This window comes from Micropterus salmoides, unplaced genomic scaffold, assembly GCF_014851395.1.
Source record: "Micropterus salmoides isolate LMB-PRFRI ecotype aquatic unplaced genomic scaffold, ASM1485139v1 Ms_hic_scaffold_19, whole genome shotgun sequence".
Lineage (NCBI taxonomy): Eukaryota > Metazoa > Chordata > Actinopteri > Centrarchiformes > Centrarchidae > Micropterus > Micropterus salmoides.
The window spans coordinates 11,497,339-11,515,437 of record NW_024041039.1 but is presented as its reverse complement, the minus strand read 5'-3'; the positions used below and the strand labels follow the sequence as shown (position 1 = coordinate 11,515,437).

General features: G+C 40.1%; 2 protein-coding genes across 2 annotated transcripts; both read right to left on the bottom strand.

Annotated features, from left to right (window-relative positions):
• Positions 1-558: 558 nt before the first annotated feature.
• LOC119910909 (tumor necrosis factor ligand superfamily member 10-like) lies at positions 559-6,318 on the bottom strand. The gene is made up of 6 exons (XM_038729758.1): positions 6,079-6,318; positions 4,938-5,078; positions 4,381-4,426; positions 4,157-4,273; positions 1,630-1,883; positions 559-1,408 (listed from the first exon to the last, which is right to left on the bottom strand). The coding sequence occupies exons 1-6, from the start codon at positions 6,190-6,192 to the stop codon at positions 1,199-1,201; spliced, it is 882 nt and encodes a 293-aa protein (XP_038585686.1). The 5' UTR covers positions 6,193-6,318; the 3' UTR covers positions 559-1,198.
• A 4,556-nt stretch (positions 6,319-10,874) lies between these two features.
• On the bottom strand, positions 10,875-17,754 carry nceh1a (neutral cholesterol ester hydrolase 1a). Its single transcript, XM_038728329.1, has 5 exons — positions 17,426-17,754; positions 14,477-14,732; positions 13,993-14,062; positions 13,553-13,724; positions 10,875-13,459 (listed from the first exon to the last, which is right to left on the bottom strand). The coding sequence occupies exons 1-5, from the start codon at positions 17,564-17,566 to the stop codon at positions 12,842-12,844; spliced, it is 1,257 nt and encodes a 418-aa protein (XP_038584257.1). The 5' UTR covers positions 17,567-17,754; the 3' UTR covers positions 10,875-12,841.
• Between the last annotated feature and the right edge of the window lie 345 nt (positions 17,755-18,099).

Genomic DNA, 18,099 nt, shown 5'->3' with positions numbered 1-18,099 from the left:
GAGCTCCAGCTAAAACTAGTTCAAAATATTAAGACCTGAGAAAGTAAGAAATTGTAAAATGAAATCTGTACAGGAACCTTGAGTTGAAGAAGACTAAGAATCTGTGAGGCTGTGCATAAGCACAATAGTACTTTGAGCTAAATGCTAACTTCAACATGCTCACAATAACAATGCTAAAATGCTAATGTTTAGCAGGTATAATATTTGTGTTCATGTTCACCATCTTGCCTTAGTGTTGTTAGCATGCTAACATTAGCTAATTAGCACTAAACACAAAATATGGCTGGGGGGAATCTCATTTTGCAGGTCCAAGTATAAAATTTAGGATTCAATGTCTGAAAAGTCATTAAATAGCTGCTGAGATCTTGCCATCCCTAGAGCCATTCCACTAGCTAGCATGGCTAATAAGTTATGGAATATGTAGATTGTTTGTGCTTAATCCATTAAATCTCAACTACCATTTGTAAATGAATTCATCCAGCACTCCAAAAATCTGGATTTGTATCCATTGGAAATAGAAATGTAAATGTGTCAAAACACTTTAAATACTCAGTCTAGTCACACTATGTCAGTTCTTTTTGGCCGCAGGACAACGCAATCTGTGTCACACCACACACATTCAAGACATTGCACAATGAGGAAACTCAACAAACACTGTAAACAAAAAATAAACTTCATTCATAATATTGAACATGATACTTATTGTCAATAAAAGACAATTTAAGTGTCATATGTCCAACAGCACTGTCATTTCCTGTGGAACTCGACTGTTGAACCTGCAGGCAAAACAGCTCACTCTGTTCTCCATAGAAGTCATTCACACATGACAGCACAACATTTAATCTGCATCTATTGTACTGCTCCAAATACCCTGTACTCTGAGTGCACCACATAATCCATGTCCAAACCTGTGTGAGGACCAATTAATTGGTCACTGCTGAGTAAATAAGCAGCAAATGGTTCTTCTTCCTTGCCATTTGCCACTGACAGTCTGCTAGCAGCTCAGTTTGTTCATAACCCTACAGCACCATGGTCCTGAAGAAGTCCTTTGCACTCCTCACAATCCATTCTTCTTCTCCAGTCCCCTCAGACAGCTGCTTGTATTATCAAGCAAACCCCTGATATTTGGGTTAATTGCTGTTGATGTCTATATCAAGTCATCCCAGTCCCGGACACTTATATCTGAGGTTCCCTTTCTTTAGCCAACAAGGAAGGCCCCAAAGTAGCTTGCCCTCCCGTCCATCTCCATGGTGCTTGCATTGCTAACAGTGATGAAGACGCGGTCGGCAGGCTGTAGAAAGGCAGAACCGGCCTGATGCAGGGAGAAAAGACCAGGCTCCTGACCCCGAGGCCAGCAAGCACTCCGGGATGATTTCATCAGCAGGATGGGCACCGTGTAGGAACTCATCTGTGGACCATATGACCCAAACAAGATCAAAACCTTCATAAACAAAGCATTACATTATACATCATATTAGAATATAGCACTGGTTTATGAGCATTATATCTTTCTGATACCGTCTGAAATTAATATCTTAATTTCTTAGATTGGCCACTCCATGGAAACTCAGACTGTATGTAATGTACTGACATTTGAGGTTTGAGTGTTGGCCTGCATTCACGAGCTACCTTCTTGTAGATGTACTGGACAAGCTGTACTCCTTCCTCCTCCTTTGTTTCCCCCGTCTCCCCCTTTGCCTCCCCATCTATCTCCCCCGTGGAGGGCAGTCTGAAGTAGGTCTGGGCATAGATGTAATAGAGGCCTGCTCTGGGAACCAGCAGCTCTCCTCCGCTCAGCTCCATGTCCTGCAGGAAGGCCAGACCTCTCTGGCCCTCCCATGCTCTAATTCGCTCCCCCAGGTACCCCCTGCTACTCCGCAGGCCTGCAACCGCACATAGAAACACACAAATAAGCAACATAAACACAACGATTAAGGCCATTCACTATGATTCACTATCATTTCAGTTTACAGGGTGGAGTGTTAGCAGTCACTGCTATCCGAACAAAGAACAAATATTGAAGAAACTCACAGTCTGAAAATTGGGTTTACAATAATACAATGATGTGCTCACAGAACAGCTGCTACCCAACAACCACAATTGCTTCTCTGATAGACTAAAATAATACTCAGCTAGGTGCTAAGAAACATTCAGTGCCACATGTTAAACAGCACCAGAAAGAACAGATGAGATCCAGCCACCCCGAGGGATGTGGACGTGTGTGTAAAGAAAGAAGGTTTACCAACCTTCTAGCTTTATGACATTCACTAACGTATTCCTTATGGACAACAAAATCCATATTCTTATTAATCCTTAGGATAAGACTGGTTACAGTCTATATTTTTATAAAATGCCATGAAAATACTAAAACTCTCTCAATGCTTTCCGATTCTGTCTGTGGTTCTCAGCCTCAAAGATTTTTTAGAGATGTAAATATTTTAAATAAATACATCAAAAATATATTCTTTGTTTTCTTTTAAACATCTAAATAATTTCCTAAAACAGCTGGGCACTGTAGTGTTCAGCAAACTTTGCTTAAACAGGAGTAAATAGTGCATCTGTTGGGGACTATTTCCACTGTGGATTAATACACATTTGGTGCTCTAGTGAGTGTTTAAGGTTGGGTATGTGGGATCAATGTAAAATAAACCACAGCGCCCAGGTTTTTTATAACGAAGGAACATGTCACCCAGTGCAGTGGTGTTGCTTATTAATTGTTATTAATAATTTTTGGACAACAAAAGGAGCTCTATGGCTCAGATGAATAAGATATCAGGCTTTGGCTACATGGACACCTGTTGGGAGGATCATTTCAGACCTGATTTCATGAGATTTATGTACAATTAATAGAGAATATTACCAGACTTATCCTTCAACGCTAACAGAGTAGAATTAGGAAAGCTTTGACTTTGGCGTCCCCCAGTGGTAGTATCAAAAATAACACTGTGGCAGATAGCAATACATGCATCTAAGCCCCGCCCCTCTTGGTTACTGTTGCTAAGACCGACAAACTGTCAGCGCTGCCACTGTCTATTACTGCACTCCCAAGAGAAATATTGTCAAATTTGTTGGAAAAAGCGATCTCAGAAAGAAGCAGAAAGTTTTGCAGTTGCATTATACATTTGAATGTTGTATTCAGGCTGTCAAACTGACTCAAACGGACGTGAAAAAAATGATAGAAGCTAAAGCTTACTGATCACACAGTACAAGTGAACCACCGCATCCCCCGACGATTGAGACAAAACACAACGATATGAACGATCAACACTGTTCCTGTAAAGCTGGGTAGGCCTCTATTCATTAATACATTCATGAAAAAGCAGAACAGTAGGACTTTTTTACGTTACATTCAGTAGGAAGTTAGCTAGCGTTAGATAATTAACATTATATTAGGAACAATCCACGGCTGATATTTCTGGATTTATTTTAGGTTTTGGAAAGAGAATCTCCCATCAATCTCTATGGGTAGCAACTGTAACTATTACAAGTGCCCCAGGAACAGCGTTTGACCATATCGTAGAAAAATACAGCCAAAAAAGCTAGAAAACGACTCTTTTAGAGTAAATGGAGCGCAGCCACGAAAGTGTCGGACCTCAGTTAGAGCGAGACCTATACTGCGCTGTGATTGGCCAGCTGTGTATTCGGGGTTTGGCTTAGCAAAGGGTCAATTGACCCTATCATAAACTGGGGAAACCAACCTGCGTCATAGTACCCATTAATTATTCCTTCTCAAAAACAAATCGTAAACATATATAAATTGTATCAGATAAGGGCTACAACACACCTGGAATTTCTGAAGATATGATGTATGTTTGTTTAAGTAACTGAGACATTGACTGGTCAAAGAGACTACAACACTTTGACAAAGATAAAGCAGCTGTACATCTGCATGTCCTGACAAAAACATAGGTATGAAGATCTTACTGAATCTGAGAGCAGCCTGGGAAGCCTTGAAGCACATCCCTCACCCTGGAGAGGTTTGGGTGAAGGATAGTACTCGCAAGTGTGTGAACACTGTGATTATGTGTCAGCAAATCACATGTCCTGAGTTCGGGATGTCAGTCATGCTTTCCAGGACTTCATTCTAAACGTAACAGCCTCTACTTTGTGTTCATGCTGGATATTTTACTTCTGTACTGCATTAAACATTCCTCACCATCTGTTGTTGGAGTTTCTGTGGACGAGGTGACACCGGTTACGTGGGCAGCAACTTTAGGAAGAGGGACCCCTCTGACCCCAGGGCTCAGGATAGGCATCACTCCTGTCACCTTATCTGTGAAAACACAGGCAGATAAGAAACACACAGAACATTTTTAGTAGAAAAAGACACAAGTAGTCCTATTGGTAGTAATTGATAGTGAAGAGAGGCATTGTCCTCACCTCTCATAGCAGTGGATATCTCCTTCTGGAATCTATCAGCCATCGTCTGGACAAAAAACACCCAGAGAGACAAAAAGAAAAAGAGAGAGTGAAAAAGCAGTTAGCTAAAGTAGCTTGTCTTTTTCAGTTATTATGTCTTTTAGGTATATATTAACAACATCCAGTAATTCACCGGGGACCTTGTCACCCCCCCATTGAACAGCCCTTTGTATGGGTCTACAATTATGTCATCTGTTGAACTGAATAGCAGTATTTCCCTTTTGGGTAAGTCATTTAGAAGTGATGTGGAGTTCATTTTCCCAGCTCCAGTCAGTGGTGTCTGAGTAACAGCAAGTTAAGGAACAAATTATAAGTCTAATTTCTGAAAATGCTGCTACACTGTGGGCAGAACATGTCCACTGCCTGGACATGCCTTGTCCCCTAAAAGGGGCCACTACGGCATATGATAACAAATAAGGAATTAACCCCGCACTCAAAAAAAACCCCAACAACAGCGCATGTCATAATTAGAGAACACTAAATTGATTTTTAACAAGATTAAAACATAAATCAAAAACCTTCTCTATGAGGTAGTGGAGCTGTTGCGTGACTTGCCAGCAGGGGTCGCTCTTCTTGTCCTCTGCTGAATCTTCGAACTCAGAGTGCAGATCTGTGTTAATCAGACAGGAAACGCTACTACGGGAGAAACTCTCCTGCATCTGTCAACATAAAATTAGTCAAACAAACAATGCAACCAACGGTTATTTTCATTTTCTGTTCATCTGTTAATTATTTTCTTGATAAACCGATAACACAGCTGGGGAACAACAAAATTTTTGCTGGAAAATTAGTCTATTAGTTCCTTTTCTGTAGATCAACTGATAGATAGACTTATTGATTAATTGTTTTAGCTACACAAAAAGTAAGCATTAAGAAACAAAAAGCTGTTATACATATGAGCTAATAATTATCACTGCACACCACCGTTTCATGTGGCTTTTGGCTTGGACAATATGGTGAGTAAGTGAATAAGTTCAACACATCGTTACAATGAAAATGATGATACTTCAATACATATTTTTAATCATGACTAAAAAATACAAAATATTCTATGTCAGAGTTTAATTAAGCCAAATATACAGTAGTGGTACAGGTGGATGCCAATTAGCGCATTAATACGCAATTATCTCTGAAGTGGTCGCAGGTAAGGTGGTTTTTACAGGGAGTCTCAGCCAATCAGATAGTCAGCAGGGATCTGTCAGTTTATTCTGCTCGTCATAACGTCTGCTCGAGCCTGGGATGTGTTGCTTTAGTGTGTCACAACCTCTCTGTCCTGAATAGTCTCATTTCCTGCCATTGTTTTCTGTTATCTACTCTGCCAACTTTCTCCTCTCTCATTGTCCAGCCTCAGAAATTCTTACATGACTGCGACTTTTAGCTTAGATTATTATTCAGGTTGTTAAAGGCCACATCATAGCTACATATCAGTTGTTAGGGTACTAAATAGTGATTTCACGATGGAATATCTAGTGTCCTATGCCTATAATCGTAGCCTGTAAAACTGTGTCACTGTTGTCCCTGTAAAATGAATGGTAGATCACTAAGCTCTGCGTTGGAAGTAAAGTTAACTTGACATCATTAATATGCGTGAAACCTTTTACCAGTTAGATGGCAGTCACTTATGTGTTAGGTGAAGGGGAAGACTGAGGCATATCTTACCGTGTTCAGGACGTTGTTGAAGAACATAAAACTGACGGCAACGGCGATGGTCTGGAGGAGGATTGCTGCGAGTATGATGAGACCCAGACACTGGAGAGAAACAGAAATGGCCATATCACAGCGCGAGTGTAGCACCCGAATAAGTTCCGAGGAGCAAGAAACAATTCCTGCAGGGAAGACAAGTCAGATCAAGCTCTGCTGCATTACTGCTCTGGAGGGAGGGAGGGAGAGAGAGAGAGAGAGAGAGAGAGAGAGAGAGAGAGAGAGAGAGAGGCAGTTTATAGTAGGTGGAGCAGAGAGAGAGGTGGTATGGAGGATTACAACAGCCTCAAGATGTCACTGTTATTAGAAAGAAATGAGCTGGGAGCTATTCGCTGCACATGCAAGTTCATGACGCCTTCTGGTGTTGTGGGAAATGTGGAAACTTCACGTGCACAAGCCAAACAAGAGCCAAATACAACTTAAGAAGAGGTGGGCTGCCTGAGTGAGACATTTAAAAAATCAGATGGGAGTGTATTAAAAGGCTATGACGATAGCATGCAGATGCACTACAGATGTTGCCTGGTATTTTTTTGTGATAGAATATCAGTTTGTCTGAAAATTATTATTTGAATTGATGAAATATTTAACTCAGATTCCACTTTTCTCAAAGTTGAGTTTTAAAGTTTATTATATTGTTATATTGGTATTGAATGTTTTATGTATAGTTATATGTATGTTTTTATATATAGTTATATATGACCTGCAATGGACTGGCCACTTGTCCAGGGAATACCCCGCCTTTCACCCGATGTAAGCTGATTGGCTAACCCTAAGCGGTTGACGATGGATGGATGGATGTTTTACTTTCCAGACACATATAAAATCGTCCTATCTATAAAATCTAAAAGTCTAAAAATAACCAAACAAACATTCAAACTAATGTTTGTTAGTATGTGGAGCACAAAAGGACTTCAGTTTCAGGATAAATTTTTTGTCCTGTGTAGAACAGAACTTTTTTTCTTATAGAGTTTTAATGTGCAAACTCCAGTATGTGAAGCTGATGCTTGTAGAAGTAGCAGCCTTTCCTTTCAGTACTTGAAATTGTTTACTCCTTTCTGTGGTTCAAAGTAGCTCTGTTCTGTAAATCCCATTGTCTCATCATCAGCCACAATATGTAATTGGGTTAATTTACTTATTACTTCCAGCCAGGAGCACCTCAATGCATTACAAATGTTTTTACGACTTCCAGTATCGAATGAGACGTTGGTTGGGAGAGCATTGAGGCTCTGGAAACAATCAGTGGTCAGTGTTTGATTTAGACATTGGGCCTTTTGTCTGTAAATTAATCACCTATTATTCAACTTTTCATTATCATATACTTTGTCCGTATAATACTGAAATTCTCTTTATGTTTAACAGTTAACCAGCTGCAGATGAAGTTAATGTACAAAAAATGCTGTGCAAGTAGTTACTAAAACTTTACTTTCACTACTCCATGTCTTTCCTCGTCTTGACTCTTGCATTGCAGATCAAAGTACATCTGAATGGCTGTTACCTGATTATAAATGAGAAAACAATGTTGTAATGTCATGTCATCACATGACCACAAGCACCTGAATGTGCCATGAGTTGTATGTATGAAGTCAAAATCAGTAAAAGCTTGAGTGGAGCACATGAAGGCAGCATCACCACATAAAAATTGCAGGCAGCAGCAGATGATCAGCATCTGAACATAAGAAAAACAGGCAGTTTTTCTTCTCTTTCCTGCTATTGTGAAGTGATCTGAGAGAATGCTAGCCGATTAGTGCCAAATGACCTGCCATTGTTTGTGCTTCAGTGTAGCTCTAAGTAGTATTTGTCACAGGGGAGTGATTCAATCAGCAGAACTTAACCTTGAATGATTTCTGGTGGTTCCTTTACTTTCATTCCTTCACCTCTAGCCCCTGCTCCATTGTCTGTGTGAGGAAGTGAGAGTGGACCTGAGGGAGTTCACAGCTCCTGGATGTGAATGACCCTCCCAACAATAAAGACCTGTGTTAAAGACTATGTAACACACTCAAATTGACACACAAGATGCTACAATGTTCACATAGTAATACGTGTGCACCATACATTTCACAGCAGGTTCACAGAAACAAGTAGTACTGTATTAGAGTACTAGATTAAACTGAAAATGTTGCAAGTGTGAGAACAACAGCTGAGGAAAAGAAGCCTTTTGTTTGTTTCTTTTACTTAATAAGTAAAGAAAGAGATTCCTGTGTTCTCTTAAGTGTGTCAATTCCCAGGCTTGTCAGAGAGTAGAGGAGAAGGTGATTGGTATTTGAAGACTGTCTGGCCTCAGGCAGGGAAGATGACACCCTGAGAGACATTCCTGTTTACAGTCCCATGGAAAACAAACAGAGAGAGAGGGAGGGAGAGAGAGAGAGAGAGAGAGAAAAGGTGTGTGTCATTTAATTACGTTTAAACACTTTCATCAATGCCTTTTCCTATTATGTTATATGTTATTTCTATTGTTGACCTCTGTCAGCCAGGTCCTCATGCAGCAGGCCCTGACTGGCTTTAATCCTCTGGTGCTTTAAAGTTTAAAGAAATAGTTTTACATTTTTGCAACTATGATTATAGCTTTCTTGCCGAGAAGTTAAATGTGAAGATTGATAACACTCTCCTGTCTGCTATGAAGCTGGAGCCAGCAGTTAGCTTAGCAGAAAGACTGGAAACAGGAGGAAACAGCTAGCCTGGCTCTGTCTTAAGGTGACAAAATCTGCCTACCAGCATCTCTAAAGCTCAAAACTCGTCATGGTTTTATGGTGGGTTATGTGACTATTTCTGTCATATAATTATATTTTTATGAATCAATGAGTTAAATTATACAAAAAGCTAGATTACATACATGAAAAATGCCAACCACAGAGAGAATCAAAAACAGAATATTCACTAAAATTGTGTTATAACTTTAAAACCCATAAAGTGGAACACAACTTTGGTTAAACAAAATCATCAAATACACCTGTCTTTCTTTGAGGAACGTAGAGTACTGTGAAATTGTTAGACTCAGTGACTCAGACCAAACTATTTTCTAAACCCTAAATCTGAAATAAGTTACAAGAACAATGGGAAACAGGAACGCATTAGGGATAGCTGCTACTTCTCTGGAAATAAAGCAGTCTCCCCCTGAAGCGAAGAGCTTGAATAATACCCAGAAGACATTCAATGGATTTTAAGGACGGATCATGCTCTATCCACCCTCCTCTGTCCTCCACTCCCCTTTTCCCTCCTCTGGGGCTTCTCCTCCCAACGCTTGTCTCTGTAAAGTCATGGAATCTCCCTAAATTCCCCTTTGAGCTCTATAGCTGCTCATTGTCTTATTTTTAAAACAAAGACTAGCGCTGAAAAATGCTACAGCAGCACAATGCACACACACAGCTGCCAAGGAGTTAGTGAGTTTATAAGTAGAAAGGTGTTTCCCTGATACGAAACTTCTGTTTGTGAATGTGGGAGAAACAGAGCCTTCATTCTATCATCTATTGTTTTAAATGGTTAGACTAAGGGTAGGATCAGGATTACATTTAGGCATGCAGTTATGAGGATTAACACATTAAGTTTAATATTTAATTAAGGTATTATGAAAGGACGTGTTCAATGCTCAATAAATATCATACAGTGATGGAGGTAGAGTTCAGATCCTTTACTAAGTAGCAATGCAACAACATAAAAAAATACTTTAAAAAATAAGAGCTTTGCATTCAAAATGTTACTTTAAACTAAGTAGGGGTTGTCAGTAAAATGTACTTAAAGCATCAAAAGTCTTTGACATGCAGACAAATGGGCCTCTCTGAGTGTCATATGCATTCATGTGTGATTGCCAAATGTGTATCAAGAGTATGCAAGGCTCATGTTGTTCTCAGTCGCTAGAGGGGAGTGTTGCATTGATTATTAGTGCTGCTGGATTTAATGGCCCAGAAATGCACTTCTCCTGAAAACCAAAGCATGTCTGGACTTGAAAGTGATTGAGAGCTGATGCAGATGTGAGAGCCTTGAGGGTCTCTGCATTCTCTAGTAATAGCAATGTAGAGTACATATGCAACATGACTTATCTATTCAGCAGCTGTGTCATCAAAACCACACTGTTATTTATGTGTTTCTGGTAGACAACAGCATATTAAAATATCTATTTTATTAGTGTGTGTTAAAGTTAGAACTGAAGAGAACATTTCTCCTCTGTGCTGGCTTCCTATTGACTAAACCATTTCAAACTTTCATTACTTTTCTTAAATAGCTGGAAAGCATTTCCACAGACTAGTTGATAAACATTACTTGTATTTTTATGCACTTACATACATACCCCTCCAAATTTGGAGGAGCTAAATGTGGTGTATTTTTGTTGGATGATACATTTAATGAATACATGGAGGTCCTGGAAACAGAGGTAAAAAAAAACCCAAGTAAAATAAAAAATTATGTGTTTAAATAATTAAATAAGTTATTTGGTAAATTGTCTTTTATTTCAATGTTTGAACTCTTGTCCAGAATTAAATGTTTGTACTAAAAGACATGCGCAAATGTACAAACGTTGTACTAAATATATAGCAAATAAACAGATAGCAGCTTCAGAGTTAAGTAATGAACAACAGGCATTGTCCAGTGCATTAATTCAAGCATAATCTAGCATGATAAGCATTTTCTCATGTTGACTAACTGCATGTTGCCATCATATATGAACAGAAGCACTTGAATATGCCACAAGCAAACAAGAAGGCATATTGAATTGTCAAAGTGAACAGCTCTTCAGTCACACAGAACCTACAGTCAAGGAGCAATATTCACACTTATACTTTACTACTAGCTGAAAGACATTGTGGGAAACATGAATGTCACTAATGAGGGAGGTCGTGCAGACAGCAGCTTCACTGAAAACTAAAACACAAAAGTAGCAAATAAACACAACAATTTAGGCTTTATTAGCATGATTTTTATTGACACCATTCATCAGTCCCTTCATAAATCACAATAGCGAGCATAGTAGAAGACAGCAGAAGGCTGCAAATTTTAAAAGTGATTGCAACTTCAGTAATTCATTCATATCCCATAAGTATCAGGCATCTATAATCACAAACATTTCATTCATAGTAAATTAAGGGCATGTTCAGATGCATAGAATGTCCTGTAAGTAACACACAATAAAAAAATTAATTAGAATGAAACTTGATGAAAATAGTGCATGTTGTTAGTGATTGTCAAGTGCCAACATCATGTCAGTGAAGATGTCACCTTCTACAGAATGGGTGTTACTTTAGTGTGCCTTAAGTTTGATGAATATTACAAGATACAATATAATTTACTTTTGTTAACTGTCCTGTACCATGTTTGATGTTAACATTGTAGTAGAAGAATATCATGAAGCAGAGTTTTGGCACAATTACAATGTGAACTAATTATTACGCTGGGTGGAAAGTTAAGAGATCACCAAAACTATTACAAATGATTCTGAGGTGGAGGCGTGTGACAAATTTCATGATGACCCTACTCCTGCCTCTGCTTCACTTCGCAGATCTATGGATAACTGGACACTTGGTCAGCAACATTCTCCCTGGCGTTCTGGACTTTATTGGACATCCCCCTGCCTGTTCCTCTGCCTAGCCCAGCTTTCCCTTGGAACCCCTTGGACTATCTCTGATCCCTGGAGTCTGCTACGTGCATATCTGATTATCTGCGAAATAAAATCATGTGTAACATGAATTTCTGGTTCTGTGTTTGCGTTCTCTATGAAAGTCTAACTGTAACAGGTGGACAGACCAACTGACTGACAGTGGCATCCCCAGTGCCATTCACCAAAATAGGTCCTAAACACTGATGAAATGAACTGGATTGAATCAAACCAGGTTTCATATTATTTTAACACTAGCAATACAATGATTTGTGAGGTATTATGACAAAACGTGACCTGCGGATTCAGAATGTTTGTTGTTTTTTCAACACTGCTCACTAACATGAACTTTTGATTAGGGGCTTCATACTTAAAGTACTTCTCCCAATTACATACCCTTGTGGCATACTGCTCATGTATTTGTGGTGTGGACAAGAATCAGTGTGTGATGTGGCTCCTCCCAGTGGTTAATTTATCCATTAATGGAAAGCTTGTGGCTATGTGTCCAAGTGTTTATTAGAGGGTAATTTTGGTATTTTTAAACCTGGGCCCCATTTTCATATTTTACAAAAAGTTTTGTCATGGCAGTAGATGGCTTCAGCCAGCAGCTGCAACATATACCTTGTGAGGCAATTACGTCCACGAAAGTACTTCTTTTTACCACTGACAGGCTCAGACTGTTATACGAGGTGTCTGATAAGTTTGTTGCGTTGAAGTAATGTTAGGAAACAAAGTCTTGCTAGCAGTTCCTCTATATACATAACAAAATCCTCTCCCTCATTTCCACTGGCGTTTCCTGCAAAAACTCGCCTCTCATAAGATTTCAAAATGATACCAAAATATGTGACAATATGTCCCAGGTTTAAAAATAACAAAATTATTCTTTAAATATTTTGTCTGCTGGTCACAGTGTCAGCCATGTTAAAGTTAACATATTTGCCCTTCTCCACTGCAGAACTTAAAGAGTCATCTTAAAATCATGTACTTTGTATGTACAAAGGTGGTGCCTGTATATCTGCAGGTACATGAGGGCCCTGAGCTTGGATCTTATATTCTTACATAAAGAGCAAATGCACATGTCCTTAGCAAGTCTGTGTATCATTCATTTGTATCAGTGAAACACAAACATACATCCTCTTACAAGTTGTTCTTGAGCCAGTTGAGGTAACCCCTGAGTGCCCTCTTCCCTACATCAAATTCAAAAGGCCAGTTTATTAAGCTGAAACATCCGTGGAAGCCGTCCTCATAGTGGTCGTTGGTAACGGTGACACCTGCGTCCTGTAAGCGCCGTGCGTACATCAGGCCGTCATCCCTCAACACATCATACTCGCACGTTAGGATGTACGCCCGAGGGCATTTAGCCAAAACCTCTGGTCCTGCTAACAGTGGTGCTGCCCTCACGTCCAGCAGCCCTGGCACCTTTGCTGCCCCCTGTGAACCTTTTTTCACAATCAGAGGCTTGTAGTTCTTCTGGTATTTTGGGGACAGGAGGGTGGTCCAGTCTAGTCGTGCCCTCAACTCTGGGGTGATGTTTGAGTCATGTAAGGAGCTGTGGTTGTTCACCATCAACTGGGACTCCAGGGAGAGGTCAGCACCGAGGTACTGTAGCCAGAAGCGGATAGTGAGGCTCCGGTAGAGGATGGGTACATATTGGTTCTGCAAGTAGGAGGGCGTGTTGAAGTCGAGAGCCTGGAGCACTGGATAGATCAACGCCTGGACACTGAATTTCACACTCGTAGTGTCATCTATGGAAATCTGGGAAAATATAAAAACAGGCCTTAATCTCTATATTTCTAGCTACAGTACATTGTTACACACATTCCTACAGGAGATGGTTGTTGTATGTACCTCCTGAGCGACTGCAGCTGCCAGGTTTCCTCCTGCACTGTCACCTGATACAGCCACACGCTCTGGGTCAATTGCATAATTGGCCAGAACCTCTGGGGACAAGAAGTGCTTGGCAGCGGCGAGACAGTCTAAATACGGCACTGGGAAATGCACCTCTGGATACAGACGATACCTACACAGACATTGGTAGCAAATCATAATTTACTGGAGGTTTAGAAAGCTTTGGAGCATGTGATTGTAAGTACTCAGTTCACTTGTCATGAGGAGTACTACTCAACCTGTGAAATCACTATGAAGGGAGCTTTCTAAAATATGAGTTAACATGCAAAAGTGTTCTTTATGTTTCTTAAAGTGTAGATCTGTATCAGCAGTTGGTTTCTGTATATGAGCAGAAAAATGTTGATACAGTAGATTAGCGTTGCAGGAGGAGACACACTTACTCAACGGAGACCACAACAGTGTTGAGCTCGTCGGACAGCATCCGGTTGATCACATCATATGACCCCTTCTCTGAGGAAGTGCGAGAGAAATGGGGATAAGATAAGTGAGTTGCTGAATTATCCATTCATTTGAAATTTTGTTACTATACACTTGTGGAATCTGGAAAAATCAATCCCCTTAAAAGTAGAAAATGTAACATATCACATTCAATTAAAACAAACAAAAAAATACTATATATCTGCAGGTTTGTAAGGCCAAATTTAAGATCCTAATTTTGCATTTATAGTTACAATAGCAATTATTAACCCATTTAAAATACAAAATTAAGAAACAAAGCTTACAATATGAATACAGGGCTAAGAGCAAAAACTATACAGAGAAATAAAATGCACATTGTGTTACTAGCATTGGGTGCACTATTTGCACCTGTAGAGTAAAGACATTTGCGAGTAAAAAATACAACGAAGGAACATTTGTACTCACTAGCACTGCCGAAGGCCCAGCCTCCCCCATGGAAAAACATCAACCCTCTCCTCAGATGCCCCTCCCCTCCAGCAGGGGGCTCATAAACACGGACTGGGACGCCGACAAAAGTGATGTCGCTGACTTTCACTCCGGGCATGACCCCTCCGCCGGGCTCAGAACTGTGCAGCCCCTTCATCATGCCCTCGAAGCCCTCTATAGACTGCCTGACTGACTCGATGTAATTGCCAAAGCCCAGCCAAGCCTTCAAAGAGGCCTAAAGACAGAGGCAGATTCAGTATCTCAGGACACAAATGTCAGATTTAAGATATATTTAGGTAAAGAGTGAGACTTGAGACAGAACTGTCTCACCCAGTCACCTCTGTCCTTCTGCACCGGATCTTACTGATGTGTCTCAGTATGTCTGCCCTCCCCTCCACAAACATCTCAGACTGTCTTAATCGTTGGGTTCAGCCAAGGCCAGTAAGACACATCTGCTTGGCATAGTGGGGGCCAGTCAGCAACACTTAAAATACCCAAACTTACGGTCTCTGCTGATAGTGAGTACTGATCTGATAGTGCTGCATGAAGTTTGATAAATTGCCATATGTGATGTAACAAGACCACAAGTTCTGGGGGTGTTGAGTTGGAAAGAAGTGATTTCACCAGACCCCTGTAGCCCACTCCTTGTCACTGGTTCTACTTTATCAATTTTGATCCTTTTCTTTCATTGAAACTGCCCATCGTGAGTCTGACAATGTCAGCGCAATACTAAATCACTGGATTATTTTGAATAAAATCAGTATCTTTCCTGCATGAGATCAGTGCAGCCCCTCTTTGGATATATTTTAGTAAACTAGTGCAATTAGCCTACCTTACCTTTTAAACTTAAAAAAAACAGTGCCACAAATCTTGCTCCACGGCATTTTACGGTTTAATAATTTAAATTGTTTTATTTTAGGTACTTTAGCTTAATGTTTCACTAGAGCGCTGTGTTTCAGTTCTTTTCAGTTGCCACATTTGTTCTATGATACATAATAATAACAATAATAATAATGATAATAATCTTTATTTATAGAGCACTTTTCAAAAACCAGTTACAAAGTGCTTTCACAAGTGTAAAAACAATAAAACCCATAAAAACAATTACATGCTAAAAACAAGAAAACACTTATAAGACTAGAATACACGTTTCAAATAAATATAAAATATATTAAAAATAAATAAATAAATCAAATCAAATAAAAATAGAATCAAATAAAATTGGGAAAGGCGCTCCTATAAAAGTATGTTTTAAGAAGGGACTTAAAAGAGCTCACTGACTCAGCCGACCTGATTTCCTCGGGCAGGCTGTTCCAGAGCCTCGGGGCCCTGACAGCAAACGCTGTCCCCTTTAGTTTTCAGTCGAGACTCTGGAACAGACAGCAGACCTCTGCCCGAGGACCTCAAGGTACGTGCTGGTGCGTATGGGACTAAAAGGTCAGAAATATAACAAGGCGAGGGGCCATGAAGAGCTTTAAAAGTGATCAATAAAATTTTAAAGTCAATTCTAAAACATACTGGGAGCCAGTGTAGTGAAGCTAAAATAGGAGTAATGTGGTCATATTTCTTAGTTCTGGTTAAAAGCCTGGCAGCTGAGTTCTGGACAGTCTGGAGTCGAGCAATAGATTTTTGGGTTAAACAAGTGAAAAGGCTGTTGCAATAACATGTTCCTGTGCTGCTTTGATGTTTTATTGCCTTGCAATTATCAACTCTATTGCGCAATAAAGTTGTATTCTATTAAATATTCTATTCTATTTTCAAAAGCACACTTAACTAATTTGTTCTTTTTATAACATGTGAACCCATTCTTGCACATAATGTCAGCTGCAGAAAGGAGAAAAAGGCCAATTTATCTCTACGCAGTTAAAAAGCCTGTTCTTCTGCAGTACATCATACTCAACTTAGATGCTGTGGACTGTTTTAAATGTCGTTTGTTCCTTGCCAGATAGATATGTTATGTCGGTGTGTGCGCTCATGTCTTGGTTCCCTGTTTCTACCTGCATTACCAGGATTTGATTTTTGCCTTTAATTGCACTTAGGATTTCAGTCTGCTCCTTTGTTTGCTTGTGTTGGACAGTTCGCTGGTTTTGACCCTTGCCTGCCTCACCTTCTCCTAAGCCAACTTCATTGTTTGGAAAAGAAAGATACAATGAACAAATTGCTTGTGTAAAGAGTTTGCTCTATTTGCTCTATTTGCTTTGGAGCAAACTCCCTCTGCCAATCCCTCAGTCAGTGTGGCAATACCTGATAGCATTACTCTTCACCTACAGCGCCAATGTAGAACAAAGGTGAGGGTGAAGTGTTGCTTGTCCTCACAGGGCCAGAATGAACTCCCACCACGACGGACAGCGTGACAGTTTTAAAATCACAATGTTAATGTACTGAAAAGGCTATTTGTACATTTCACACTGCTGGTAACAATGAATCTTGATGGATACAGGCAAGGTTAGACATTCTGATAAAGAGAACCACTGTAGTAACTTCAATTAAACTTCATCAATAACAGGACATGTTGATGTGTTTCAAAATGTAGGTATGATGTGCCTCAGATGTTTTATTTTACAGCTATGCATGTCATAGTGCTGCTCTGAAAACACACTACTACAAATAAATAGGCTACACATTGTAAGACAGTGTGTAAGATTATAGAGACTAAAGTTGGGCATTTCGGCTGTTAGTTTTCCAAACATGCAGTACATCCAACTAACCTTTTTTATTCACAGCAACTGTTATAAATAACGTTTGACTTTATGTAGCTAAAATGCACACATAAGATAAAGAAGATCAAGATTTGCCTAGATCAAGATACAGATGTTGTGCACATTAATAACTGAAGTTTCATTGCTTGTATGCATTATGCTTTTGAGGCAGTCCACTTACAGCACGTGTACCAGGATTCATTCCCAATGAAAATATCTCCCCTCTTACCAGGTGCATCATTGTCTGGAATCCAGAATCCAGAATCATCAACTTCCACGGCTCCTGGATGGCATCAGGCAGCGGGATGTAAACATAATAAGCGACCGCCACCGTCAATGACACTGTAACAACAACTGGCAGCAGCCTCATCTTGGAACTAACAGCTTCAGTATCCTCAGTGACTTATGAACGAGCTGACAGACGATCCGGGCTGACTCTGCTGGCTGCAGCTGATGCACTCTGAATTCTCACTAAAGGGCCAACAAGGACCCAGAGTTAGCATTAGAAATAAGTGGGAGCGATCATAGACTGCACGCACTGAACACTTCCGTTGATAATCTTCGAAATAAAAGCTTTAATTAGCTTTTTTTCTAAACCTGTCTTCTGGAGCTGAATAAAATGATTGGTGAAGGCATTAGTAATACAACTTTGCAGTCAACACATATGGTTGCTGTTCTTTCCATCCATCCATCCATCCATCGTCAACCGCTTATCCTGCGCACAGGGCCGCGGGGGTCTGGAGCCAATCCCAGCTGACATCGGGTGACAGTCTATGGGTACACCGTGGACAGGTCGCCAGTCCATCGCAGGGCCACACATAAACAACCACTCACATCCACACCTAAGGACAATCGTGGAGATACCAATTAACCTAGCCTGCATGTCTTTGGAGGGTGGGAGGG

Bases quoted from the DNA above. Each gene is read 5' to 3' on its own strand.
- nceh1a (XM_038728329.1), bottom strand. From the start codon at position 17,566: ATGAGGCTGCTGCCAGTTGTTGTTACAGTGTCATTGACGGTGGCGGTC. The intron at 14,063-14,476 runs GTGAGTACAAAT...GCACTTCCTCAG, and splicing joins CTGGGCCTTCGGCAGTGCTA to AGAAGGGGTCATATGATGTG. The intron at 13,725-13,992 runs GTAAGTGTGTCT...ATGTCTGTGTAG, and splicing joins ACTGTTGTGGTCTCCGTTGA to GTATCGTCTGTATCCAGAGG.
- LOC119910909 (XM_038729758.1), bottom strand. From the start codon at position 6,192: ATGGCCATTTCTGTTTCTCTCCAGTGTCTGGGTCTCATCATACTCGCA. The intron at 4,427-4,937 runs GTTTTTGATTTA...TTTTTTGTCCAG, and splicing joins TCCACTACCTCATAGAGAAG to ACGATGGCTGATAGATTCCA. The intron at 1,884-4,156 runs GTGAGGAATGTT...GTGCGGTTGCAG, and splicing joins AGAAACTCCAACAACAGATG to GCCTGCGGAGTAGCAGGGGG.